We start from the raw sequence: 27007 nt of genomic DNA on the forward strand, positions 1-27007 counted from the left end.
CTATTCGTTGTCTTGTTACTGTTGCTGTTGCTGTTGATGGTATGGTTTCGATTGCTGTTGAAGTTTTTCGATTCAATATATTGTCGCCTCCTGCGTTTCCTGTTTCGTCTAGATTTTTCGGCAGCCTTTTCTTGGAGCCTACGAGTCCGTTGTCTAGCATCATATTCCGACCAGTCTGGCATCCAGCGCCATTTATTGCCCAAAAATCGCCATCCTGGCGAAGAATGGTCCATTATGGGCTTCGTAGCTTTATTGTTAGCTGCCAAAGTTTGATTTAATTCTTCATGCAGTGACTTGTGTTGTTGTGATGCGCTAGTTTGATTAATTTGGAGACTGGTAATAGCTCCAGAGACAAATTTTACCTCGTCGAGAATTTCACGAAGAGCAGAATCAGCATTAGACTGCGCTGAACCGGTTTCAATTGTAGCGAGTAGTTTGTTTATTGACCCTGTCGTTGAGTTTGTAGCTGCTGCTGCTGCTGCTGTCGCTGCTGACGTAGCCATCGCTTCAACAGCTGCTGAGGTGTCCGAATGTGTATCAAGAAGTGTTGACATTTTGTTTTTTATTTCTGCGGCACTGGCTTTGTTGCTGCTCGCGGCGTTGGTGATGGTAAGTTTAATTTCATTCAGGCTTTTTTCAATATGCTCCAGCAAGTTATCATGAGTCGCGCTGAGATTTTTATAATTCGAAAGCAGCTTATGGTTTACTTTAAGCGTCTTTCCGATATTTTCTGAGATGTTTCTGAGATGAGATGTCAGAGCCTTAAGATTTAGGTCGGTCACGAACTTTTCCTGGCAGTCCTGACATAGCGGCAGCATAAAAGTCCGCAGGATTTCCTCGTGATTTCTTTGTGCACCTATGCACGCAGCATGAAATGTTCGGTTACAGATACCGTGACAACGCCAGAGGGAGCGATTGTCACCGTGCGCACAGTTTACGATACCGCACTTCATTGCACTCGCTACGTTAACAAATGACCGTATCAAGTAAAAACAAATAAACTACTTTTGAATGCTTGCGCGCGTTCCACACGTCGTCGGTTGGATGAAAAAAAAATGTTGAGGTACAAAAAAAAGTTAAGTAGTAAAAAAAATGTATATATATATACAATAGTGCAGCACGCGCGTCCGAACTCGACGACGGTCCGTAAGAGACGATTTGCGATTCCTTTCACGATTCCGTCACCGTGTTAATCGGTATCCTGGGGATTCTTACTCAGGATTCTCTGCGTGTTAGTAAGGGAATCCTCAAGTAGAACAGTTTTACCTGCGACGCGATTCAATCAACGTCGTAGCCGGTTATCTGATGTATGGAGAGCGCTTAGTTATTCCACCCAAGTTTCAGAAAAGGGCGCTTCAGCAACTGCATTAAGGGCATCCGGGCATGGAATGAATGCGGTCGATAGCGCGTCAGTACGTATATTGGCCTCACATCGACGAAAACATTGCCAAGCTCGATCAGACCTGCAATGAATGCACCAGCCTGGATGAAACCGACCAACAAACAAATCTGGAGTTCTGGTCAGTTCCCGAAAAGCTGTGGCAGCGAGTCCATCTGGACTACATCGGTCCAATGGATGAATGGTTCTACCTCATTCCGGATTCTTTTAGTAAGTGGCAGGAAGTTATTCGAACCAGAAAGAACACCACACTAGCTACTGTAGGAATTTTCCGAGGAATCTTTGCAAGGTTTGGAGCTTCAGAAACGTTGGTGACTGATAACGGGACACAATTTACTAGTGGTCCTTTTGAATACTACTGCGATCAAATGGGTATAGTCCACCTCAAAGCAGCTCCCTTCCATCCGCAATCACACAAGAGCGATAATTCGAAACAAGAAGCACACTTCAACCAATCCAGCAGCTTTTTTGTTTTTCAGCCGAAAAACCTGCCGTCGATTAAAACGTGGTCGATTTGGTTCTCTGTCTGTTGGTCGGGTGATCTCCAGGTGGATTTGTGGATACCTTTGCGGGGGAAGAAGGTACTCCGGACTACCATACCACGGGAGGCCGCAAAGTTTACGCACCGATGGCCGTTATCATTAGACACGGCATGCAGGCTATCTGGTCCGATTACCGGTCTGTACATTGCCTCCCGTCCTACCTTAGCATTCAAGTCCCCAATAACGATCTTCACGTCCCGTCGCGGGCAGCTATCGTAGACCTGCTCCAGCTGCGCGTCGGGTCTTCCGTTATGTGGGCAGTGCACGTTGATGATACTGTAGTTGAAGAACCGGCCCTTTATCCTCAACTTGCAAATCCTTGCGTTGATCGGCTGCCACCCTATCACGCGTTGGCGCATCTTACCCAGCACTATGAAGCCGGTTCCCAGCTCGCTGGGGGTACCACAACTCTGGTAGAAAGTAGCCGCCCGGTGCCGGCTTTTCCATACCTTCTGTCCTGTCCAATAAAGTTCCTGCAGCGCTACGACTTCGAAGTTGCGTGGATGTAGCTCGTCATATATTATCCTGTCGCATCCTGGAAAGCAGAGTGATATGCAGTTCCATGTCCCAAGTTTCCAATCGTAGTCCTTATTTCGTTGCCTAGGTCCATGCCGATTGTTCCGATCCGTATTATCTCTTACGTTGTTTGTAACATGTTGTTTTCCGGGGCGGCTCGTTGGGCCTTCCCCAACCCCCTGTCTCGCCGGGGGACCATCGTGTCAGCTCTGTTTAGAGTCCCACGCTGCCACCAGGACCAACTTCCCGGCGAGCTATTGAAATACGGTGGGGGAACACTGGCTAGAGCCGTGCACTGGGTCATTGTCAAGGTTTGGGAGGAAGAACGAGTACCGGAGTGGATGGAGGGTATTATGTGTCCCATCTACAAAAAGGGCGACAAACTGGAGTGCTGCAATTACCGGGCAATCACTCTGTTGAACGCCGCCTACAAGGTACTCTCCCAAATACTTTGCCGTCGACTATCACCATTTGCGAAGCAGTTCGTGGGGCACTACCAGGCGGGATTTATGGGTGCCCACGCCACCACGGATCAGATATTCGCGGTTCGGCAGGTTATGCAGAAATGCCGCGAATATAACGTGCCTACACATCTTTTGTTCATTGATTTTAAATCGGCGTACGACACAATCGATCGGGACAAGCTATGGCAAATTATGCACGACTACGAATTTCCGGACAAACTGACGCGGTTGGTCAAAGCGACGTAGATCGAGTGATGTGTGTAGTTCGAGTTTCGGGGGCACTCTCGAGCCCCTTCGAAACCCGAAGAGGTCTAAGGCAAGGTGATGGTCTCTCGTGCCTACTGTTAAACATTGCCCTGGAAGGTGTCATTAGAAGAGCGGGGATTAACACGAGTGGCACGATATTTCAAAAGTCGGTTCAACTGTTTGGTTTCGCCGACGATATTGATATTGTGGCTCGGACCTTTGTGAAGATGGCGGATACGTACATCGGACTAAAGGCTGAAGCCAAACGGATTGGACTGGTCATCAATGCATCGAAGACGAGGTACATAAAAGGAAGGGGTTCACGAGAGGACAGTGCTAACCTCCCACCTCGAGTTCAAGTTGGTGGTGATGAAATCGAGGTGGTTGATGAGTTCGTGTATCTGGGCTCACTGGTAACTGCCGACAACGATACCAGCAGAGAAATTCAACGGCGCATTATGGCAGGAAATCGTGCATACTTTGGTCTCCGGAGGACGCTCCGATCGAGTAGAATTCGTCGCCGCACCAAGTTAACCATCTACAAGACGCTGATCAGACCGGTAGTCCTCTACGGGCATGAGACATGGACCAACGCGCCCTTGCAGTCTTCGAGCGAAAGGTGTTGCGTACCATCTTCGGTAGACTGCGGATGGAAAACGGAGTGTAGAGAAGGCGAATGAACCACGAACTGCAGGAGCTGCTTGGGGAGCCATCTATCGTCCACACCGCTAAGATAGGCAGGTTGCGGTGGGCTGGACATGTTGTAAGGATGTCAGACGATAGCCCGGTAAAGATGGTTCTAGAAACCAATCCGTCAGTGACGAGACGGAGAGGTGCACAGCGGGCAAGGTGGATTGATCAAATGGAAGACGACCTGCGGATCCTACGCAGACTGCAGAGCTGGCGAACTGTGGCCATGGACCGAGTGGAATGGAGACGACTCTCACGTACAGCAAAGGCCACACCACGGCTTGGGACTGTTTGGTAAGGTAAGGTAAGCACACTTCAACCGAAAGCATTGAACGATCGTACGGTCATTAAGATGTCGTCTGGGCCGTAACAACCAATGGACCTGGGAAGCAGGAACAGTGGTAAAGCGTATTGGAACTGTTTTGTATAATGTTTGGCTGCCGACGAAGCAAAACCTGATAAGACCACATTACAGCCAAATGCGAACTCGCAATCAATCCGACGAGATTCAACAATCACCAGTTTCCAGTCCCTCTAATCATCCTGTTGGATAATAGCGACCTAACTTCTACATCGGCTGCAGACACAGATGATCCTCCGAATTTACCGGAACAATCTGATCGTGGAAACCAACGCCGTGTCAATAAAAACCAATTGAAATCATCGATTCCTGTATGCCAGTCTACGTGGGCTCGTATACAACCCGTTAGGTATGAAGCCTACCAGCTTTTCTGAATAGGGTGAGGTGTTGGGAGGCCCCCCACCGTCATCAATACAGAGCTCATCGACTGGCAGCCGTCAGCCTGACAGATTCCAACGCGGACGTCGGTGACCGGATGAGAGAGCCGACGTCATCTTGTTGTTCATGTTCATATCGCAACATATGGAACGCATGATTACAAGAAATAGGACTATAAGAATAACACTTCAATAGCATGTTGTGTTGTCTAATTAGGTTGCAAGGCAGGCCCATTTTTCCTTGATGCAGTATCACATAAATATTTTACCAAACGTGGAAAAAGCTGAGGGGAATCCTTTTGACGTAGGACTACGTCTAACCGCACTATATCGAGATACATTCCGCGAAAACTAAAACCAAGATGTAACGCCGGAATGAAAGATTTCAGACGGTTATACTGATGTAACCACATGATGGATCACAATAATCAATATGTCGTTGGATTGATAAAATGATGGACAATTTTGTGGTTCTTCAATTTTCATTATCACTTTGTTGTTAAACAGTGAAAATTGAATAAAAGTTTCAAGGTCGAATTTTCACCAACAATGTACCAACCATATGCGAGCACGCCTGGCACAGACTTCATGAATAGACACCAACTGCCTGCTGAGATATCCTGTATAGCAGTGGCAAAAAAAAATTTGACATAATCTCCCCGTCCCAATTGGTCAACTAATGTTAGCTTCCATGAACCCAGACTATTTTGATGTCTTGAAGGTGAAGCTTTTTCGGAAAGTTCGTAACCACCTCCACTATCAGACAGTATTACGTTCTGCTGTTAATAAATATGTTAATGTTAATAAAACTGATGTCCTGAAGGAAAACATGCTGGCACAGGCAACAGTACTGCACCGAGCATTGTATGAATAGAGCGCTGGTCACTCGTAGTCTATCAGTGCAGTAGAACTCGATATTCATTTGTGTGCAGCCAAGCCAAGTGAAAACTACACTGCCGCTGTTGACGCACAGTGGGGCGTGGAACACAATCGAATTGCCGTTTGAATTGTCTTCTTCTTCTTCTTCTTTTTGTTTCGTATAGCAGCAAATATCAGAATTCATTTCGATTTTTCGGGTGCCGCAAAACACGCTGCGCCAAAGACAATAGAAAACTAAAATGCTCCGTACAGATCTTTGAATAGGTAGTTAAACGAGCTGTACTGATGATTATATTTAACTAGCTAAATGAATCTAGTCCAATATGACAATACATTTCATCTTGCTATTAGAGTTCCGACATTAGTATTTGTATTTTTCAATTGAAAATTTTTTTGAATTTGCATTTGCAAGGAAATATTACTTTCCATAACCTTACTTGTAATTGAACAACGCTATGCAAACATTAATTGCTGAGGCTAATGCTGTTCATCACTCTTGCCCAGTTTTTTTTTTTTCGAAAATAACAGACATATAACCTTCAAATATGGTATCTTCGTTGTTCTTTGGTATCTTGAAATTGATCAAATTTGTTCTAATTGATTCTGTATACTGATAAAATGTTTAAATTGACCTGAATTGAATGGTAACATGTTCATAAAATTCTATGTCAATTTCCAATTTTCTGTGAATATACATTTTCTACTAAAACTGTAATTCGTTATCTTTATTTTTTCCACGAGCTTGTAACTGCAGAAAAAAAATTGATGTGATATCTTTGCCGCTTTGTGATCGGTGAGTGAGCCAACTTTAACAAGACAAATAGATATAGAAGGAAGAAGTTTAATTTCTACTAAACCGTACTCAATTAAATATTTGCTGGTTGCCTTTTCGCGTATTAAAGAAAATTCGCTGTATTAGAATGAAAGGTATTCATCAATGGTCCAGAAACCAAATTTAGGGAGAAATTTGGGTCTAGAGCTCTATAGCAATATTTTAGAGAAAAACTTTCTTCTACAAAGTTGTTACATATGATAAAGCGCTTATTGAAAAAGTATCAAAAATTAGGGTGACCATAATTTTCGATGCTATCAAGTATCTAACTTTTTTATTTTTGTAGATAGAAAACCTTGTTCTTCAATTTTATGGCTCCAATAATTTTAAGTAACTTTGAACAAAAAGATTTTCTCTAAAACATTGCTATAGAGCTCTAGACCCAAATTTTCCCCTAAATTTGGTTTCTGGACCATTGTGAATGTTAAAGAGAATATTTTTTCTTCTAAGATAGAGTGCTACAAAGAATATAATCAAAATACAGACCCCGTTCGATTTTGGCAACACGCTAGAATATTTTCTGTTGCCAAAATCGAACCATGCCAAAAATGAACGGTTCTTTTTTCATGACTTTTTTGACTTTTTAAGTGGTCAAAGACGACCTTAACAGTAGAAATGGCCACCAATGAACTAGTATTAGTTCCAAGTCGTTAGAGGTGCCGCTTGATGAATATGGGCTGACGACCTAGATACTTGATATTACCACCCGAACCAAAATACCTTCCTTTTGGAAGATGTTGAGTTTTAATTGGTTAAAATAAATCAAGCAAACTACAAAAGTAAAACGAGCTCAAATCAAACATAGCTGCAAAATAAAAATATAAAATTATTATAGTCCTACGTCAACTATGCGGTCGTGTCTTGGATACCACCCTTCTACTATTTTTTCTCATTTTATAATAAAACAGCAGCTTTTCAATCCTTTAGCATTGATGTTGAAATCTGTATTATAAAAATAGTCATTGGTTGTATTCTGTGTAATATTTTACATTGCTCTGGAAACAATTGTATCGATAGTTAAGCTGTTAGTATATTTTCAGTAATCACCATGAGATTAAATTATAACAGACTGTAGTTACTGCTATTTACATAAAAGGGCCATATAGGCATACTGTGATTAACATTAAGATACATTTAAAGCATGTTGAACTTTCGATAGGTTTCTGATACAACAGCAATTGTATTTCGAATATAATGCATATCTTGTATATTTGGGCTGGTTGTACTTACTGTTACCTATTTATGAGGTCAATTATCAAACCGTTATTTTTTCAGCTTTTTCGTATTTTTCAATATTTTTGCGAGTTTTTCCTTTCACATTTTTAAAAACACAAATTTCTAGATTACTAAGTTTAAAAACAAAAGTTACACAACTACATAATTTTACTCAAACACCATTTAAACGCAAATATTCAAATCAACTTACCATAATATGGATAAAGCGAATTCATAATCCAAACAATAGTACGTACTTATAAAATAATAAAACATATTCGACCGAAAACAAAAACGAAAAAACAAAATCGCTCCGCTCAGTCCGACAAGAAATTACTCCTGCTTCAGGGCACCCAGCTCTTCCAGTAGTTCCTGTAAGCCCTCTGGAAAGCGGCCAGCATCGACTTCCAACGCCCAGTAATGTAATTTCTCCAGTTCGCGGCGTAATTCGTACACGGCCTTCTCACGATCGCTGACCAATTCCTCTAAATACTGATAGCGCAGCTTCTTACGTGCTCTGCACTCCCGGGCACTCTGTCTGCTACGTTCTGGAACCGATAGAGTAAAAATCCAAATATGATCGATACTGCACAAAGAATACCACACCGTTATAGATTATTCAAACAACTTACCTAATTTAGCTTTCATATCGACCCGTTCAGCTGATGCTTTGCGGCCTGGTTTGCGCCCCCGTTTGCCGCTTTCTTTCCTTTCCTAAAATTCGACAAAAGAAAATGTAATTTTTTAGAAATTGTTTTTGAAATTGGTTTAGCTGTTACTATTCAGACAGTAAATGTTATTCTTTTACAGAAGAAATTTGAAACACGGTGTAAAAGTAATACTTCTCGAATAAAATAATAAGTAGTAGTAAAAATAACTGAACTGAAAGATTTGAGTTTGAACACTCTTTCCTTGATCCTTATCCACCCTTTTATTAATCCAACCTTTGTCGACAAACTTTGATATTTGTTTTTAAATGTTTTATATGTATGCGGTCGAAAAAGTTGTTTTTTGCGATTTTTTCAATATTTTGAACTTTAAGGGAAAAAAATTGATCTTGCATTTAAGCTTCTCCCAAATACAAACACTCATTTTAAAATGATTTGCTAGAAGCGGATGTGATATCTGATAATTATAACCGAATGTAAAATGTGTTGTTAACTGAGTTTCGATGTATTCTAGTAAATCTGAAATACATGTTATTGTGACTTATTCATGAAATACGTAGCGAAAATACGAAACATTGGCATTTTTAAACAAAATACAAAATTTGTCACTTACTGTAAATGAGATAATTAATTATAGAGTTTGTAGAGTTACAGCTGCACTATAATAGTTTTTAGTACAGTAATATCTGAGATAATAAGAGAATTTTCAAACAGTTTGAAAAATCAGCAATTATTTCAACATTTCAAAGTTCAGAAAGTTCACCAAAACAATATTTGTTTTGTCGGTATTTATACAAGTTTCATAGAACTTAACTATATATTCTGTTCTATTTCGTATATTATCTGTCTAGCTTTCCTGGCGTAATGAGGGGCTAAGCCTTCAATTCGTACCCCCGTACAGTCTTTTGCGTATTATGTGCTGCATATATCTTTGGTAGACTGCTGGGAGACCATGTTGCGGTTTTATGCTTTCGACGCCCACCGCTCTCCCCCTTTTCGGTACACTTGCAGATTTTTTGCGACGTAATAACCGTTTTTATAACTCAAGCGCAACAGAGCATCGCCACTACCACTAAAAACAAACAGGCCGCGTGAGGAAAAGAAGGCGCAATTTTGAATGTTGTCGGTCGACAGTCATCGTGCCCTTAGCAACAGGCAATCCGACAACTGGTGGCCAATTGGGTCAGGGTTCATTTAAGAAACTACTGGATCGGAAGAGGTACTGACCTGCTTATCAAACGAGAAGCTTATGTGCGTTTGAAATCTACGCGTAAGCCTACTGCGCCTCAAGATGTTCAATGTCGGTAGGTTTTACGAGAAATTTTCTTATAGAGCACTTTGGAGACCGCTTGGCAATCAAACACACCTCACCCACCACTCTGGCACACTCCTTCACTCACAAACCTCTAGCGGTGGCACACGGACTGACCCCGCAGTAACAACTGACCACTGATCACGGACGCCGTCAACGGAGAGCGCCTTCCGATATGATGTTACATTGGAAAGAATTAAGACGCAACTGATTCATATTCAGTCACCGACCAGTTGGTCTACCGCTAGAGCCAGAGCCAGTCCCAAAAAAGCGGTACACAGGCAACAGTGCACGATATTTTCCTCTCTCTCCTACTTGCCGTCACTATAATGCGTTGCAGCAATGAACGTAACGACGCTCGCGTTTTCTAGCTCCGCGATGTAGGACCAGCAGTGATGCTAAATGCCATACCTAATGCTTTTGGAGGTGATTGGGAAACAAGGTATTCTATTTTATATTTGACCATTGCATTTATTCTAATGTTATTATTATTTTGTTGAATATAAGACAACGAAACTTTACTTAGCAACACGATTGAGGTATCTTGTAGTATTAATATACATTTAGAAATTAATGAAGAGATAGAATTTGGGAGAAAAGAGAATTTAAAGCTCAAATCATAAAAACGTGAATTGGGCACAAGCATCTTCAGTGTCCTCCAAAATCAAATTTAAAAACCATCCCAACTGGTAACACTGCTCGATTTGCTCAGCAAAAACCACTCTCTCACTCGCGTTTACTACTTTCAGGTATAATAATTGAAACAGCGCAATAAACGTTGCGATTGCACGTCTTTCTTCTTTTACAACCGGCGCGAGTCGGCATTCATGTTGGTCTCCTATGTGTCCAAACAGTCTCCCCCCAACCTAACGCGAACCCCACAACGGTGAACATACTACGCATTTTGTTTTGCCGCCATGTAGGTATCACGATGATTGTGTGTTATCTATCAAAACGCCTCATCTTCCCCACAGTGTACGGAACGGAAGACATTTGCGTTACTACGCACAATTTCTCTAGCAGAATTTATGCCAGAATCTTTGACATGAAGCATGTAAATTTGAAAGCTGAGTGAAACATAATTTTATAATTATGTGCTTGAGTCGGTTTTGTATCTCAGTTTGTCTTTGTATCTAATTTATTATACGCGCACAAAACTGTCTACAAGCTGACTATCAATGCTGTGTCGGAGAACTATTGGTACATGTGATATAGCATTTTGTAATTTTAAGAACAATTACTAAATTTCAAACCCAAATGTTGCCTATATTTTAAAAATATTAGTTTTTTTCTTTTCAAGAAAACTGCTTTTTCATAAAAATCATTGGAATATGTTTTCACTTAAGTTTACTATCCAGCTTTTTAAGCTCATCACGAAATCAGCACAACAAATTTAAATTTCATTTCCCAGGTAAAATTCTTCAAAATGCTTGATCATCAACGATGATGACCTAACAAACAGTCATTTTCTTTTGAATCCGAGCTGGTAGAAACCCCTACGCGTCGTAGCGCCAACCGCACAATTGTCCCAGACGCATACGAATGCCGGCGAAATACGTGTCGAATAAACGGACTGTCAAATTCCGAATCCAAATGTAGCACCTGTTGTGTTTAACAGGGCATACCTAACTGAATTCGTTTAAAATTTACATCGCATTTTTGTAAAGACATACCCAGGGCTAGTAGCGAACTTGGAGCAAAATAATAGTGACTTTAGTGACTTTTTTTATTAAAATAGTGACCAAATAGAGATTAAATAGTGACCAAATAGTGACCAAAAATATACAAAAGAGAGTTTTCAAATTTATTGTTGAACCATAAATGAATTAAATTTTATCTGAAATTTATGTCTTTAGAACATAAGATGTGCAATGATTTTTTTTTTTCTATTCTCGCTTATTTTCCGTCGGTCTAGTTCCGCCACTGTTGTGGCCAATCGTCGGCGTCGAGCGTGGTTGGCGGAGACGTTACCAACCACACTAGGCCCCCGCTCTATGTGCAATGATTTGTTCTCATAGAAAATAAATAAAATCTGTATCATAATTTCACATTGAAATGGTTGTAATAACACCTTGTTTAATATATTCGAATACAAGTTTTCGAGTTATAAGTGTTAATGAAAGTACGTGCACGAATATATGCACTCTCGAATACGCATTGGTGTGTTGGTGGTCTGTTAGTTGTATTTAGTTCTTGATGTGCGATGTAACAAATCCGGAAAGTCGTAGTAAAACGATTTTTGGTCAGTGACTGCCCTTGCACAATATTCAAACATCTCAAATCATGTGAAGCTAGGCGAGATTTCGTTTATTAAACCATCGAAAAATACAAGGAAACATTCTCTTTGGGGGATCGTTGAAAATTCTGTCGGCCACGATCTGCAAGGATGCCGCAAGTCGTAAAATTGTGACTGTTATGAAGAAGCGTGTCCGGCGAAATGATAACGTTCAGTTTGTAATTCCCACCCATCTGAGTGTAACTATTGAATCGGTCCACAATATTTTGGCCGATTCTTTTAGAAAAAGATAGAGTGAAAATGATACTTTCACAACTCGCTGTTCGCGAGTTCATTGTTTCTGATGAGAAACTATTTGGCCTGGAGTGTGACTGGTTACACAAAACAATCGAGCGTGGGCAGCAGCAAGAGACAACATTTCAGAGTTCTAAAGGAGTGTTCCTCGATTGCAGAGTACAGCTTTAGTGATGGTCTCGGGAGCAATTTGCAAGCGAGTAAACTTCCTCTGATTTTCATTTACAAAGACGCCGAATTTAATGCGGTTTATTATAAAACGGTAGTTTTGGAAAAAAAACGTTACCCCGTGTCTGCGAAAACTCTTCAGAGCTAATTACTATTTGTTCTAGCAAGACGGTGCATCAGCGCATACTGCGAACTTGACTCAAGGTTGGTATAGGGACAATTCGAGGGACTTTTTGCATAGAATTAAATTGCCGTTAAGTTCACCTGATCTCAACTCAACAAACTTTTTTACAAAATCTCCAACTTGTAAAGCGGTTAAAGCGGTTATCCAGAAAATCTGGGAATCCGTGCCGCCTGTGACAGCTTCGAAAAGCGTTTGAAGTTGGTTAAGCTAACTAAGGGAGGGGTTTTTCAAAATATATTAAAAATAGCATTGTTCGTTCCGAAAATCTGCAAAAACAATACTAAGCCTGTTTGTCCCATCAATGATTTTCCACGCATATTTAACCCACTTGACATTCTCTCATCAAATTCGTCCCACTAAACACTCGTTTGTTTGAACGGGTTATCATTATGGAATTTCGAAATGGTATCTGGTAAACACCGATAGGTTCGGATGATTGAAAGCAAAATCCTACGAATTGAGACCTCAACACGACTATGCACAATATAAGCTCCAAATTTTTGAATCCACTTCAACCAGGAGGAACAGTTGATTTGAGACAAGCAAATCAAATTACAAACGTAATTTCACGCACAACACTGGTTTAGGACGCGAGTAGCTTGTAGAATAAACCTTTACATTCCTTTGCAGCTCTTAGACAATTCGTTCGTAACTATTCTGCACTGTTCACTTCGATGAGAAATTTGAAATTTGATTTTCCTGGCATGAAACTTCTATGATGGAAAAGTTAACAAAAATGTCTTACAAACCGAACTGTCCAAAAATGCTGTAAATGAGAAGCAAGCTTTCTAAAGTATGTTGCAATACAACAATAGTTAATTTATACATTTAAAGCTAAAAAAGTGACTTTAGTGACCATTTTGTCGTAAAATAGTGACTTTAGTGACTTTTTAGTGTAAATAGTGACTTTTTAGTGACTAGGCTCAAAATAGTGACAAAAAGTGACTCGCTACTAGCCCTGCATACCTACCGGTTCTCCCGATTCTATATTTGAAAAAGCTTTATGCAAACATTTTGCTGCAATTTCAACTCACTATACTCGTTCTTCAAATAGTAATGAATGACAATGTGCACAGCATAGAACAAATGCAACCATGTAAAAAAATATACACACCGAAAAACAAAATTTTTTGTGCGAAAATTTTTAAATGAGCACTAAATTTTGATTTACAAAAAAGACTTGAATTTTTTTTTATTTTTTTTTCAAAGAGGTCCAGGATGGAGAAATAAAAACAATTTTTTTTATTGAAGTTGAAATTTTAGAAAAGTTATCAATTTCATCATTCAAAATAATTATGTTCTACTCTAATGATGCTAAAAAACTCAATTATGTAGATAAAAATCAAATTCAAATGATGCAGTATGATTTTAATAGAAATTTTATACATAAAACTCTTGGTAGTAAATTCTCTAAATGCATCTATTTTCTAGGTATTTTAAACTTAAGTTTAAGAATTTTCAGTTTCCTATTAAATTACACCTTTTTGTGAGTCATTTTCTCCAGCAACAAACAAAGATTTATTGAAAAGTACGGCAAAAGAGTGAAAGAATGATTTCGGGCCCAGTGTGCACTGTTTGAATGTTGACAGAGTAATTTTTGTTCATGAACCGTTCGCAAGTTGATTAAAGTATAAAAGGGTTAATCTTTTCTGCGTTTTTTATCTTTGGTTCTGATTTACAATCCTACAAGCATGCGGTAGTTATCATCGAAGACATATTTTCACTACAACAGCAGTTGTGTTAAACTGAAGTTAAATACATTTAATGAGCTGTTGAGATGCTTCCGAATATCAACTTTTGAAGTTACGGAAAATAAGGAATCATTGTACATATAGTGAAACCGAGTTCACGACTAGCGAGGTTGTATTTTTTTTTAATCGATTGTTTATTTGACACGGTTCATTATTATAAAAAAATGCGGAGAAAGCAATCCTCTTGTAAATTGTCAACAATGCCGTCGACAAACTATTTTCGAATGATAATAAACTTTTTTTGTTTACTAATTTCTTTTTGATAACAAATTTTTCCGTCTTCAAAAATTACTGTTATTAAAAATATAACTACTTTTTTCCTGATTTCTCCATGATCGTATAGTTTCCATTGTTTAGGTAATCGTTGATAGTTTTTATAACAATCTCGGATCAATACCTATCCAAAATAGCATTTTTGAAAATAAATCTTGTTCCAAAAAATTAAACAAACAGCATAAAATGCCATCTTTTGCCCATAGAAACGTCTACGAAAAGTTTCAGCCAAATCAAAAATGACAATTCAAAAAATATTAAAACTGGGACATTTTTGTGGAACTGCTCTACAGTAAGAATCTTTCAAAACAAGTAATAATCGCATATTCACACAACACAAGAAGCAGACACCCTAAACGCAACAGGATATCATTAAATTTCAATGATTCCTTCAAAATATTGAAATTCAATCCGTTTTTTTTGTACAAATAACGACGTCATCAAACTGGTCTCGTTTTCATTCGCACACAACCAATACCGATATACATTGTTGCTGATTCAAGTCACAGATAGTCAACAATGTGGTGGTCAACAACTGGTAGCATAACATGTTTACCCGTGCTCATCATTTCGCAAATTCTAGAACAGTTTCGTCATTCTGTTTCTTGTCACAAAGCATTGCTCGAAAACCTTGAATCACGTGTATGCTTTTTGAAAACTTATTAACTATCCACCAAATATCAATAAAATTCGTACGGGACATCGTTTTAAGAATTCTGCAACCAAAACACAAACAGCTTACGTTTGTTATTCGTCGCCATCTTTGTTATGATGGCCAGTCATATGGTCCCACCAGGTTGAGAATTGTATTTTTCGCATACTTACCAACTGATTTTGCTCCTCTACTACCGTTAATTCGTCGTAGTCCATCGTACTGATCAATTCTCCACCTATTCTTCACTAGTTAATGAACTTTTTTCAAAATTGTACCAGAATTTTCACCTCACCAGAAGTCAGCACAAGCGCTTTGTTTTGAACTGTGCAATGCAATGAAGCGCTGATACCTACTTTAGCTACTTTACCACCATCAACGAGGCGCAACAAAAACAAAAATTTGTAGAGAGAAGGAAGAGCGATGAATGACGCCGTAGAATGAAGTTGTAGTTGTATAGTCTGAGAGGTCATTGTGTTTGAAACATGGGATCGACGTGTATGAATGAAGCAGAGGTGCCAGCCAAATTTGAATTTAGTGGGTACACACAAACTCTTGCGTATTTCGACATCTGTAAATTACGTAACGCTAAAAATCCAATTTTTGGATCCCCACCTCCCTATATGTAACCAAACGTAACGCCAACACCATTCCCCCATAAAAATTACGTAACGCTGTAGAAGAATTTGCTTAATAAAAATGCTCGTTTTTGGAGAGTCTCTCCAGGATTTTACCTCCCTCCCTCCCTCATCTATGTAACGCGTTACGCTTCCCTGTATGAGCGTTACGTAATTCATGAATGCCGCCAAAGTACTTTATTTAATGCATTAACGCTTATTTTTTATTACTCTAAACTGAGTAAGATATCACTCATTTTTGTTGAAAGTGGAGGTACCCTAATCTGAGTTCTTTTACGATTACTCACTTTTGAGTAAAGCTTCCATACGTCAAAAACTGAGTAAAACTTACTCTGTTCATGCAAGCCTGAAATTAATAAAATGGGTAGAAGTTACCCAGTTTGAGTAAAATGATGAAGTTTTATGTTTGTGGTTTTTTGTAAACCTGACCCAATGAATATAACAATTTTAAAACATTCAACAACTTACATTTATTTTACACTGAAACCTTATAAATGTTTTAAAATCACCCGTATCTTCACATGTTTTAAAATCACCCGTGGAGCACATGGGGATTGCGGCGAATTCTTCACAAATAATACCACCAATAAGAGCTGATTCATATATTTCCAAACCCGCTGTGATTCTGACGTTTGGCTGAAATTATTGTGGAATATTGATATCTGTTGTTTGTAATATAATTTATTAGGAAATTGTTGTTTCGATGACCGATTAAATACTCACTGCTAGCCAATGAATAGGAGCGATGCCAACTGTTCTTCGGAAGATTACTCAAAACTGAGTTAACATGGCCATTACTAAAACCTGAGTAAATGCTACCCATCTTGATTACTCACTTTTTGACATTTTGCATAAGAATACCAAACTAAGTAGATCTTAATCAGATTAGAGTAAAAACAATGGAGCTTGCTGGAAATATTGTATTGTAGCGCCAGTTACTATGAAATATATGAGATAACAGAGTTATTATCAAGTATATCATAAACGTTATTGATTAGGCTTTCAGAAAAACATATGGCCACGTTATGTGGCTTTATGGGTGGAAAAAAGATAAGCATAACAAACAAAAGAAAATGAATAAAATTCATTATTTTTTTCGTCAATGTTCAGGTGTCTTCTAACATTTTCTAAAGAGTCTACCTGCAATTACCTGCGGCCAAGCGTTTAAAACTTATTTGAATTTGTTTGGCTTTTACAGAAAATACACAAAATATGAAAAAAAGAACAAATTTTTTGATCATGACAAAAGAATAACTGTTAAGTGCTTTATATTCGCAGAAACGTTATTGATTAGGTTTAACGACAAAAGTGTAGTTAAGTGGCTTTATAGATGGAAATAAGAAGTTAAAGCATAACAAAAAAAGTAAATGGGAGAAAATATCATTTCCAATTTTGCTGAACGGCATCTTTTTACTCCTAGCTCCTGGGCTGACTCCTTGTTTATTTTTAAGGTTTGTGTTTTTACTAACAAGTTCTGAAGAGTTTTTTGAAGTGATCGCATCACCTGCGACCAAGCGATTTGGAACATATTGGAAATTTTTGGGGCCTTTAGGAAATACATAAAATAAAAAATATTATCACCCTATTTTAACACTGGACACCCTAATAGGCAAATACAAAAATGCGGGTTTTTTTCTGTGCAAAATTGAAGCACTTAAAAAAAATTGTTTGTTCTAGAATTGCTGTATTTATACATGATCTATCATATCTCTGGAACGCCTTGACCGATATTCATCAAACTCGACATACATGTTCCGCACATGTATTAGAAGTATTCAAAAGCCTATGAGAAATAAAAGGGTAACCAATGAAAAGGGCCCCCCCCCCCGAATTCCGAAAAAGTCCATGCATAATTTCCGCTTTTTATACAAAAAAATTTGACTGTAATACAGCCACAAATGATCCTAAGCAACTTGTTCACATCACTCCGCGGTTATTTAAAATTGCCAAATTATGCGTTACGTATATACTATTGTAACCATACACGCTCCTTTAATTTTACTCTAAATTGAGCAACTTTGACTAAGTTTTACATTGTCTTTTAGAACGTCAAAAATTGAGTAATTTTCATTTACCCAAAAATATTTGAAAACGTTTCGCTAAAAATAAGTTGTTTGGAAAAACGTGTTGTATTGTTGTTTGAAAAAAGTGTTTTCTATTCGTGTATTAGAGTTCTTCCAGTTATAAGAATGGTTATGGATTTTTTGGCATGTGTACTATTTTAAAACCTCAAGTCACAGTTCCCGGGTAACAGTGAACCGTATTGCTGTGGTTTTTAATGAAGCTGCTAAGGCAGAAGATACACTAATGATTTAATAAGGTTTGTTTTTTTTTATTACATATATGTATATGCAAAATACAAAGATTTGAAAAAAACTTGTGATTTTGTTATAATTGTATGCAACAATCCTCTGGCAGTTTCATTCATCAAAGGGATCAAAAGTCAAAACGAGCAAACTGAGTAGCCTTTACTCAGTTTCATTTCAAAGCGGTTTTATAAGAAGAGGGTAATTCCTACTCAATTTCTTACACATGGTGACTCTACCCATAAATGTAGTGAACCTATAGATATGAGAAATGACAAGACACTCACCGTTAAGGCAACTGTCAACATCAAAACGGATAACGGCAATGCAAAATTATACAGATCGCCCGTTTTGATGTTGACAGTTGCCTTAACGGTGAGTGTCTCGGCGTCTCTCTGGTGAATAGGCTGACTACATAAATGAGTGATATCATAAAAACTCTGTTTAGAGTAGGTTCACTTTTAACAAAAGTGAGTGACATCTCACTCAGTTTAGAGTTAAATTTGACGAGCGTGTAGACCAAATTCATCAAATGTAATACGTAATAAACAAATAATCCTCATTCGGGTCCCTTGCTCGAACATCTGTCATTCACTTTGTCAAAATGGCGCTAGAGTCGGCCTAGACTCGGCGTCAATGCTGTTGTCTGTTTGAGCCTTTGTGTGCTACCTGGGTCCGTGGACGCCATTAGTTTTTGTGCTTGTTAGTGCAGCTTTTATTTTAAGTGGATTTCAGAAAAAAAGTAGTTTAGAACTCCACTTTCAATAAAGAAAGTCCGCCCTGTCTGTGCAGCTATGTCTTCGAAACGTAAATCTGAACCAGTTAAGAAACCGGCAAAGCGTAATAAGAAGAAAATCGACGAAGATTATGAGTCGGATCAAAGCGACGACTACAATGCTAATGATGGACCTTCAGCAGAGGTGATAATTCCGTCCGACGATATTAACAATCATGAACAATTGCCAGAGGACTTACTTAAAACTTACGATAAAGGACCAGGTCGGTTACTCATCTCTGGTATGGTTACCTGGGACATGACAGGAAGAAAAGCCGGTACCAAAGGTACCGCTAAAGTTCGACCGAATCTCTACTCGTTTCATCGCTTTACTTCAGAAACGTACCGCTCCGTGGTGAGTGGATGCTGCTCGGCTCATTCAGTGCTGATAACATCAGATATGAAGGCATTAGCATTTGGTCGCAACCAATTTGGCCAACTGGGACAAGCGGATCTGAAAACAATCGAAAAACCTACACAGGTTTCCGGTTTGGAGTGTTTCAATGTCATCCAGGCAGCTTGTGGCCGAAACCATACACTTTTCTTAACAGACGCGGGTATCGTTTATGCATGCGGCGACAACAAAAGCGGACAGTGCGGTGTTGGTAATACCCAGCCAATGATTTTAAAGGCAACTCGTATTAATTACGGAGGACCGCCCATTATTCGGATTGGATGCGGCGCCGATTTCTCTATGATACTTGATATAAAGGGCAATTTGTATTCTTTCGGGCTACCGGAATACGGCCAGCTCGGACATAACACTGATGGCAAGTATTTCGTAACGTCCAATAAAATGTCTTTTCATTTTGAAACATCGCCCAAAAAAATTGTTTTATACGTTGAAAAGGCTAAAGACGGCCATGTGACACCGATCGATGATGTTAAAATTGTGGACTTCTCATGCGGCAACAATCATACAGTCGCGATTGACTCGAAGAATAGAGCGTTCAGCTGGGGATTCGGAGGAATTGGGCGACTAGGCCACTCCGAGCAGAAGGACGAGAAAGTTCCTAGATTGATTAAATTTTTCGACTTTCAAAATCGTAAAGTTCTGCGTGTTTTCTGTGGTACTTCCTATAGCCTCGCAACTACCGACATAGGTAACCTTTATTTGTTTGGTCAAAATAAGAAGACTGGTGAAGCGAATATGTACCCGAAACCAGTACAGGATTTAGCCGGATGGAACATTACCAGTATTGGGACTAGTTACACTTCAATTGTCATTTCTGCCGACGATTCTCTAATTGCTTGGGGAGCATCTCCGACGTACGGTGAGCTAGGTCTTGGAGATTTGCAGAAATCATCTTCGACACCGAAAGCGGTTTCTCGTTGCGATGGCATGAAAATACCGCAAATTTCAATGGGTTACTCGCACACTTTGCTTCTCGTGAATACAGAGCATGAACTGACTAAACAAAAATACAACACATTCCCGGAATTCATTATAGATTAATCAAGTTCAGGTTTAACTTTTGTGTGAGCCTTACTAATATCCGTTCGTCTATTTTGGCAGGTTCAACTGCTTATTTTATTCTTTTACTTATGTAACATTAATGTTAACTCCACACAACACGTCTCCTATAAATAAAATCATTTTATAATGGACTTGCCTTCTTCCAATTCATATTACTCGCCTTCGTTATTGTAAACCGGTTAGTTCTATCTATGTACTCAAAAAACAAAATTTCGCAGTATTCAGGGAGGAATTTTAATTAAATTTATTTCTTATGAGTTACTGTACTGATATTGAGTTTTTTTTTTCGTAGTTACAACACTAGAGAGGAATTCACAGATACTCTAGAAATTAAACCTCTCTCGTCCTATTTAAGATTAACACCGGTATATGATGCACTCATTTTGAAACAAAGCCTGTCTCGCCTAAACTTAATGCTTGTATTATGTTGTGCTAAGAAAAAAACATGAATGAAAATGACGGATGAACTCCTCTGAATTTAGGACGACTTTCCAGTGGACAATAAAGCCATCAACCCTCCAGCACCGGCTACCGACAGGATATAGTTGAAAGTCGGTGTGAACGAACGCAGCAGATAGAAGCTTGCGAAGATAACAACGGCCAGGAAGAGGGCGTTGTTATAGAAAATAGAGAAGGTCGTTGCTTCATACTCCGCAACGTCGTTCTTCTTCCACAGGATTCGTTCGTCCTTGTCTTTGCGGCTCAGTTTCTTATCATCGGCCAACAGAGCAGTCATTTCACGTGTGACGGCATCCTCACGTTTGTTTGCGATTTTGTGTTTCAGCGTAAATTTAGTGTTTTTGTAGGCCATAGCCATTAAATATGTACACAGGCCGGTGACGATGGCAAAAAATAGTGCCGAAGGAAGCAGCTCCATTTGGTGAACCCTCCAAAATAGCCCTACGGATTTAAAATAATTTATTTTCTAATTCCCCGTAAATTCGAAGAAAATATACTTACAAATGGGAACTGCAGAAATAATAAAGGCATTTCCGTAGAAAACCGCATTCGACTTGGTGCTCACGTTCCGGCTAAAGTCCTGAAGCAACAACTCCTCCTCTTTTGTAAAACCAGAACCCTTTCCGTCAACCATTGTGAACAAAATCTTTTACTTTATTGAAGCAAAATAACAAATGGACCAGAATTGAACCGTCCTGCGAAGAAATCAACTGCAAATGAACCAGCGAGCTGCTCAGACGATCGCACATGCACAATCGAAAACGTACCCGCGACGTGTCAAGATTTTGACGATGTGGACCCGAAACCGAAACTATGCCCACCTAAACGATATTTACGCCCGCTGACTGTCAATGTCAGTTCAGAAGGGTCGGCTTCAAATTCCGTCATCAATATTTTAAGAGATAAATCTAGAGCAACATGTCAAAAGGATCTATCTCGAAACTGATATTTCCGAGAAAATTACCTTCGAAGTTTGAGTTTCCTTGTTTAAATTCTATTTAACATTTCAAAGCGATTTTATAATTTTTTTCTATTAGAATCAAGGCAACCCATGTTTGATATTTAGTTGTACCACAGTTAGCGAAAATAAAATATCTTCACTTTGTATTTAACCTTCAAACGAAACACACGTATTTTTTTAATAACCTCTGGCTATCAGCTTATGGGCCCAGAGTAGTTTCGTTAAAAAAAATGCAGTCAAATACTTAAAAGGACTGGTTCCGGAGATACGGCGATCTTAACAGGAACTCGAACTCGCGTAGGCATGCAAAATCAATTGGCAATCGAGCGTTTGATTGGACGCGAAAACTGGAGAACTTGCAAGTTTGCAGTGAAAACTTATTTAGAAGTTGAAGACCTATGGGACGTGGTGCAGCCAACCCCGAATGCCGACGGAAGTTTTCCTGTAGTGGATGCGAGAAAGGATAAAATTGTGCGAGGTAAAATTATTTTACTGATCGATCCGGTGAATTATATCTACGTCCAGGAAGTGAAAACGGCGCGTGAAGTTTGGGAAAAGCTGACCAACACCTTCGAGGACACAGGATTGACCCGCCAGTGGGCACTTTTGCACAAGCTCATTATGACAAATTTGAATAGCTGCGGTTCAATGGAGGCATACGTGAATCGAATGATTTCAACAGCACATCAATTAAATAGAATTGGGTTCCCGCTAAACGATAAGTGGATTGGCATGTTGCTGCTGGCTGGACTACCCCAGGAATATCGCCCGATGGTAATGGGCCTGGAAAATTCTGGAATCGAAATAACAGGTGACATTATCAAGACCAAGTTGCTCCAGGAGACGGATTTATCGGTGGTAACTATGGGATCAGCGTTTATTTCGGCGAAGAAAAAAACGAATGGTTTTCATAGCAACACGAACAACAGTCATTGTAATACAAACTACAGTTTTAACAACGCAAACATTGGCCATGGCCATGCATACACAAACTCGAAAGGTAAAGGACCGAAATGCAGACGATGTGAGAAATTTGTTCATATTGCGAGAAATTGTCAAGCAAAAGAACCAGCAAAACGCAGCGGTCCAGACAGAAAAGGGATGCTATCTGCACCGTGTTGTCAGTACGAGATTCAGACACGGACGACTGGTATTTTGATTCAGGTTCTGCCAAGCATCTTACCAACAACAAGCAATTGTTGGAGAACTTGCGTGAAGCGGATGGTAGTATATACGCGGCAAACAAGGGTGTAATGAAAATTGTTGCGGAAGGGTCTACCAGGCTTAAGCCCACTTGTAATTCAGAAACGATAGAAGTTCGAAATGTAGAACTAATTCCTGAGTTAGCAGTGAATCTACTGTCAGTAGGTAAGATTGTTGACCAAGGCCACACAGTTGTTTTCAAAAAGTCTGGGTGCGAAGTGGTAAATCCCAGCGGTAAAATTATTGCTACTGGATGCCGAACAAACGAATTAAATAGGCTAGAGCAGAAAAACTCTAAGACGCTTGCGTGTTCAACTCGAGCAACAGCAAAGTTGTGGCATCGACGGATGGGACATCTCAGTTCCGGATCTTTAGTTAAACTTGGAAAAGGATTAGCTGTTGGTATCAACTACGACGCAGTGGATTGTGGAAGCTGCAAAATTTGCGCCATTGGAAAACAAACGAGATTACCGTTTAACCATGTTGGATCACGGGCGAATGATGAACTGGAACTCGTTCACTCGCACATTTGTGGGCCAATGGAAGAAACTTCATTGGGAGGTGCTCGTTACTATCTGTCATTTACAGACGATAAAACTCGTAAAATTTTCGTCTATTTTTTGCGAAGCAAGGCACAAGAGGGAGTACTGCAGAAATTCAAAGATTTTCGTAACATGGTCTTAAGACAGAGTGGTAAACAGTTGAAGGTGCTTAGAACGGATAATGGCTGGGAGTTCAAAAATAAGAGCTTTGAGAATTGTTTAAAACAATTAGGCATCCGGCATCAGACTTCAACGGAATACACTCCCGAACAGAATGGACTCGCTGAACGTGTCAATCGGACCGTGTTGGAACGAGCAAGGTGCATGCTATACGAAGCAAAGCTGCCGAAAACATTTTGGGCAGAAGCTGTAGCAACAGCAGTTTACCTCATTAATAGATCACCAACTAAAGGTATCGACACAACACCAGAAGAAGCTTGGACAAAACGGAAACCGAATCTGTCCCACGTTCGAATTTTTGGTACGACTGTAATGGCGCATATTCCAAAGCAGAAACGTCAAAAATGGGACCAAAAGGCTGAAGAGTGCGTGTTAACTGGTTATGACGACGAAAAAAAAGCATACCGCTTGTATAACTTGAAAACAAAAACAGTCATCAGAAGCCGTGATGTAACTTTTATCGACGACGGAATCGATGAGCGTGAAATGATAACAGTACTTAGACCAAAGGGTACAGAGCGAAACTATGTTCAGCTGGATTTCACAATGCCAGATGATGAAGTTAATCCCGAAACACCAGAAAATGATGATCATGACGAGAGAGAAAATGATGAAATTATTTCAAGTGATGAATCATTCGAGGATGCTGCTGACACTGTAACAGACCCTACGATCCCACCACAACAAATTTCAAAACCGCCTAAATCACAGGCGTTGAGGCAAAGTGGTAGGGAGCGCTTTCTTGCAGGCAAGTATAAAGATTAAAAATTGGAGACCAAAGGATTGCCGTCTTTAAAATTTACAGATAATCAAAAAACGATCTCGTCTGTACAAATAACCGAGGAATCCGCTGCGCCCTCATCGTTTTCAAATCAAAGACCTACTAGCAATTTGTTGCAAGAAGGGTTGATGCTCTGCGATGGAGGGCGCCTGCCCCAAGGCAAGTATTTAAATAATGTTGTTGGAAGTACCGAGTCTGGTGTCTGTTTTCAACAGTCAATTTTGGAAGATCCTGCCACGCATCAAGAAGCACTGTCCCATGATGATGCGGAACGCTGGAAGCAAGCAATGAAGGAGGAGTACGAGGCCCTCATATCAAATGACACGTGGACATTTGCTGATCTACCAAAAGGACGCAAAGCAATCAAATGTAAATGGGTGTACCGCACAAAGCTAGATGGTAGCGGCAATATTGATCGGTATAAAGCAGGATTGGTGATAAAAGGATACTCGCAGAGAAAGGGGGTGGATTATGAAGACACCTACGCCCCAGTTGTCCGTCACAGTTCTTTGCGGTATCTCTTTTCATTAGCAGCACGATGGAATCTACAGATCGATCAAATGGATGCTATCACTGCTTTTCTCCAGGGTAATCTTTCGGAAGAAATTTACATGGAGCAACCCCCTTGTTTTATAGATGCACAAAATCAAACCAAGGTCCTCCGTCTGAATAAGGCGCTTTAAGGTTTAAAGCAATCTAGTCGAGTCTGGAATACAAAGTTGAACACTGCGCTTCGAAAATTTGGCCTCGAGTGCACCGTGTATGACCCCTGTGTATACTACAAGATTAGAGAAGATAAAGTACTGTTCGTAGCGGTATACGTGGACGATGTTATCAGTTTTACAAACTGCAAGTCCTGGAAAAATGAAATAAAAGCTAAGTTGAATCAGGAGTTCAAAATGAAGGACATGGGCTCGATTAAACACGCTCTGGGAATTCGAATTATGAAAACTGATGATATGATTACTCTGGACCAGGAAACGTACGTTAAATCGGTATTAAGCAGATTCAATATGATGGATTGTAAGCCAGTGAACACGCCAATGAACGTAAGCGAAAAGTTAACGCAGGCAATGTGTCCGTCAACTGCGGAAGAAACCGAAGCTATGAAGGGCATACCGTATCGAGAAGCTGTAGGATGTCTTATGTACTTGGCCCAAAGTACACGTCCAGATATATGTTACGCTGTAAACATTTTGAGCCGTTTCAATTCCAATCCTGGTGAAAGGCACTGGAACGCAGTGAAACATTTATTGCGCTATTTGAAAGGCACATCGCAGCATTGTTTAACGTACCGTCGAAATAGAAACCCGACTATACAAGGGTTTGCTGATGCGGATTGGGCATCTAACGATGAGGACCGGAAATCAACTACTGGCTACGTATTTACAGCTCAAGGAGGAGCAATTTCATGGAGCAGCAAGCGACAGCAGACCGTTGCTCTCTCAGCTTGCGAAGCCGAATATATGGCAATGTCGGCTGCAGTGCAGGAGGCGTTTTGGTGGAAGCGACTGCAGGGTTTATTTGAAAAAGAAAAACGGATCATGATTCACTGTGACAATCAAAGTGCTATAGCCATAGCTAAGAACGGAGGATATCACCCTAGAACAAAACACATAGACATACGCCACCACTTCATCCATGATGCCTTAGAAAAAGAAGACATCAACATAGCGTACATCAGCACACAGCAGCAGATTGCTGATAGCTTAACAAAACCGTTACCTGCTGCAAAATTAGTTCCATGCCGTGAAGCAATGGGAATCCTGAAACCATGAGTTGAGGAGGAGTATTAGAATCAAGGCAACCCATGTTTGATATTTAGTTGTACCACAGTTAGCGAAAATAAAATATCTTCACTTTGTATTTAACCTTCAAACGAAACACACTTTTTTTTAATAAACTCTGGCTATCATTTTCAACGCAGAAACAATTACGAACATTTGAAATTAAATTTATTGAGATATTTTTGTTGAAAACCATCAATGTCACTGAAAAGTTTTGATGATTTTGATTTGATTTTTGAATAGTCCCTTTCAGGCATCCCTCTATATCACAACTCCTTGACGTCACATTATCATCGGTGAGATGATAAACGATAAACATCAAAATATATCATGAATAGATGAAGAAAAAAAAATATCATGAAATATTTTACACGAAAATAAAATTGTCTAGCTTTTGGACAAATTTGACATTTATTTTCGAATCATTGTTTGCTCGAAATCAACTGCAATGAAATGGGTATGTCGAAAATAACTCGCAATACCAATCCCCCTTCGAAACAAGTTTTTTTCTCGATTCGAGTAAGTCAAAGCGAAATGCGCAATGTTACCCTTGCTTGTTCTTGATGAACAGTGAACATTAAGAAGTCGGTGAGCACTTCTTCACTGTTCACTACGGTTGGCTATTCACAAATAACCCCTATTTCAGCAGTTCTGTCCTCATTCCTGATGAGTTCTGCTGCTTCTGAAATATAAAAATATTAAGCATAATTCAAACATAATTTCAGCCTATATTCACCTAACAACATGTGCTGTCCTACATTGCGTCCATTATTGTCCAAAAGCAAAAATCCTTGATGCTAGTAATCTGCACTCGCTCCACTGTAGCACTAGCCATCAAC

The 27007-nt window shown here is 39.6% G+C and overlaps 4 protein-coding genes and 1 long non-coding RNA gene across 5 annotated transcripts; 2 read left to right on the plus strand and 3 right to left on the minus strand.

The window, feature by feature from the left end:
- Positions 1-7031: 7031 nt before the first annotated feature.
- On the minus strand, positions 7032-15414 carry LOC129730327 (REPTOR-binding partner). Its single transcript, XM_055689603.1, has 3 exons — positions 15233-15414; positions 8154-8235; positions 7032-8069 (listed from the first exon to the last, which is right to left on the minus strand). The coding sequence occupies exons 1-3, from the start codon at positions 15275-15277 to the stop codon at positions 7855-7857; spliced, it is 342 nt and encodes a 113-aa protein (XP_055545578.1). The 5' UTR covers positions 15278-15414; the 3' UTR covers positions 7032-7854.
- A 3174-nt stretch (positions 15415-18588) lies between these two features.
- Positions 18589-20386, plus strand: LOC129730328 (protein RCC2 homolog). The gene has a single exon (XM_055689604.1). The coding sequence runs from the start codon at positions 18798-18800 to the stop codon at positions 20232-20234; it is 1437 nt and encodes a 478-aa protein (XP_055545579.1). The 5' UTR covers positions 18589-18797; the 3' UTR covers positions 20235-20386.
- LOC129730330 (translocon-associated protein subunit gamma) lies at positions 20278-21510 on the minus strand. The gene is made up of 2 exons (XM_055689606.1): positions 21216-21510; positions 20278-21155 (listed from the first exon to the last, which is right to left on the minus strand). Exons 1-2 carry the CDS (start codon positions 21346-21348, stop codon positions 20734-20736), a joined length of 555 nt encoding a protein of 184 aa, XP_055545581.1. The 5' UTR covers positions 21349-21510; the 3' UTR covers positions 20278-20733.
- On the plus strand, positions 21378-22945 carry LOC129730329 (uncharacterized). The gene has a single exon (XM_055689605.1). The coding sequence runs from the start codon at positions 21979-21981 to the stop codon at positions 22927-22929; it is 951 nt and encodes a 316-aa protein (XP_055545580.1). The 5' UTR covers positions 21378-21978; the 3' UTR covers positions 22930-22945.
- A 3586-nt stretch (positions 22946-26531) lies between these two features.
- LOC129730331 (uncharacterized) lies at positions 26532-27007 on the minus strand. Its single transcript, XR_008728838.1, has 2 exons — positions 26905-27007; positions 26532-26850 (listed from the first exon to the last, which is right to left on the minus strand). It is a non-coding gene; the product is annotated as an uncharacterized LOC129730331 (long non-coding RNA).

The sequence above is a fragment of the Wyeomyia smithii genome, chromosome 3 (genome assembly GCF_029784165.1).
Source record: "Wyeomyia smithii strain HCP4-BCI-WySm-NY-G18 chromosome 3, ASM2978416v1, whole genome shotgun sequence".
Lineage (NCBI taxonomy): Eukaryota > Metazoa > Arthropoda > Insecta > Diptera > Culicidae > Wyeomyia > Wyeomyia smithii.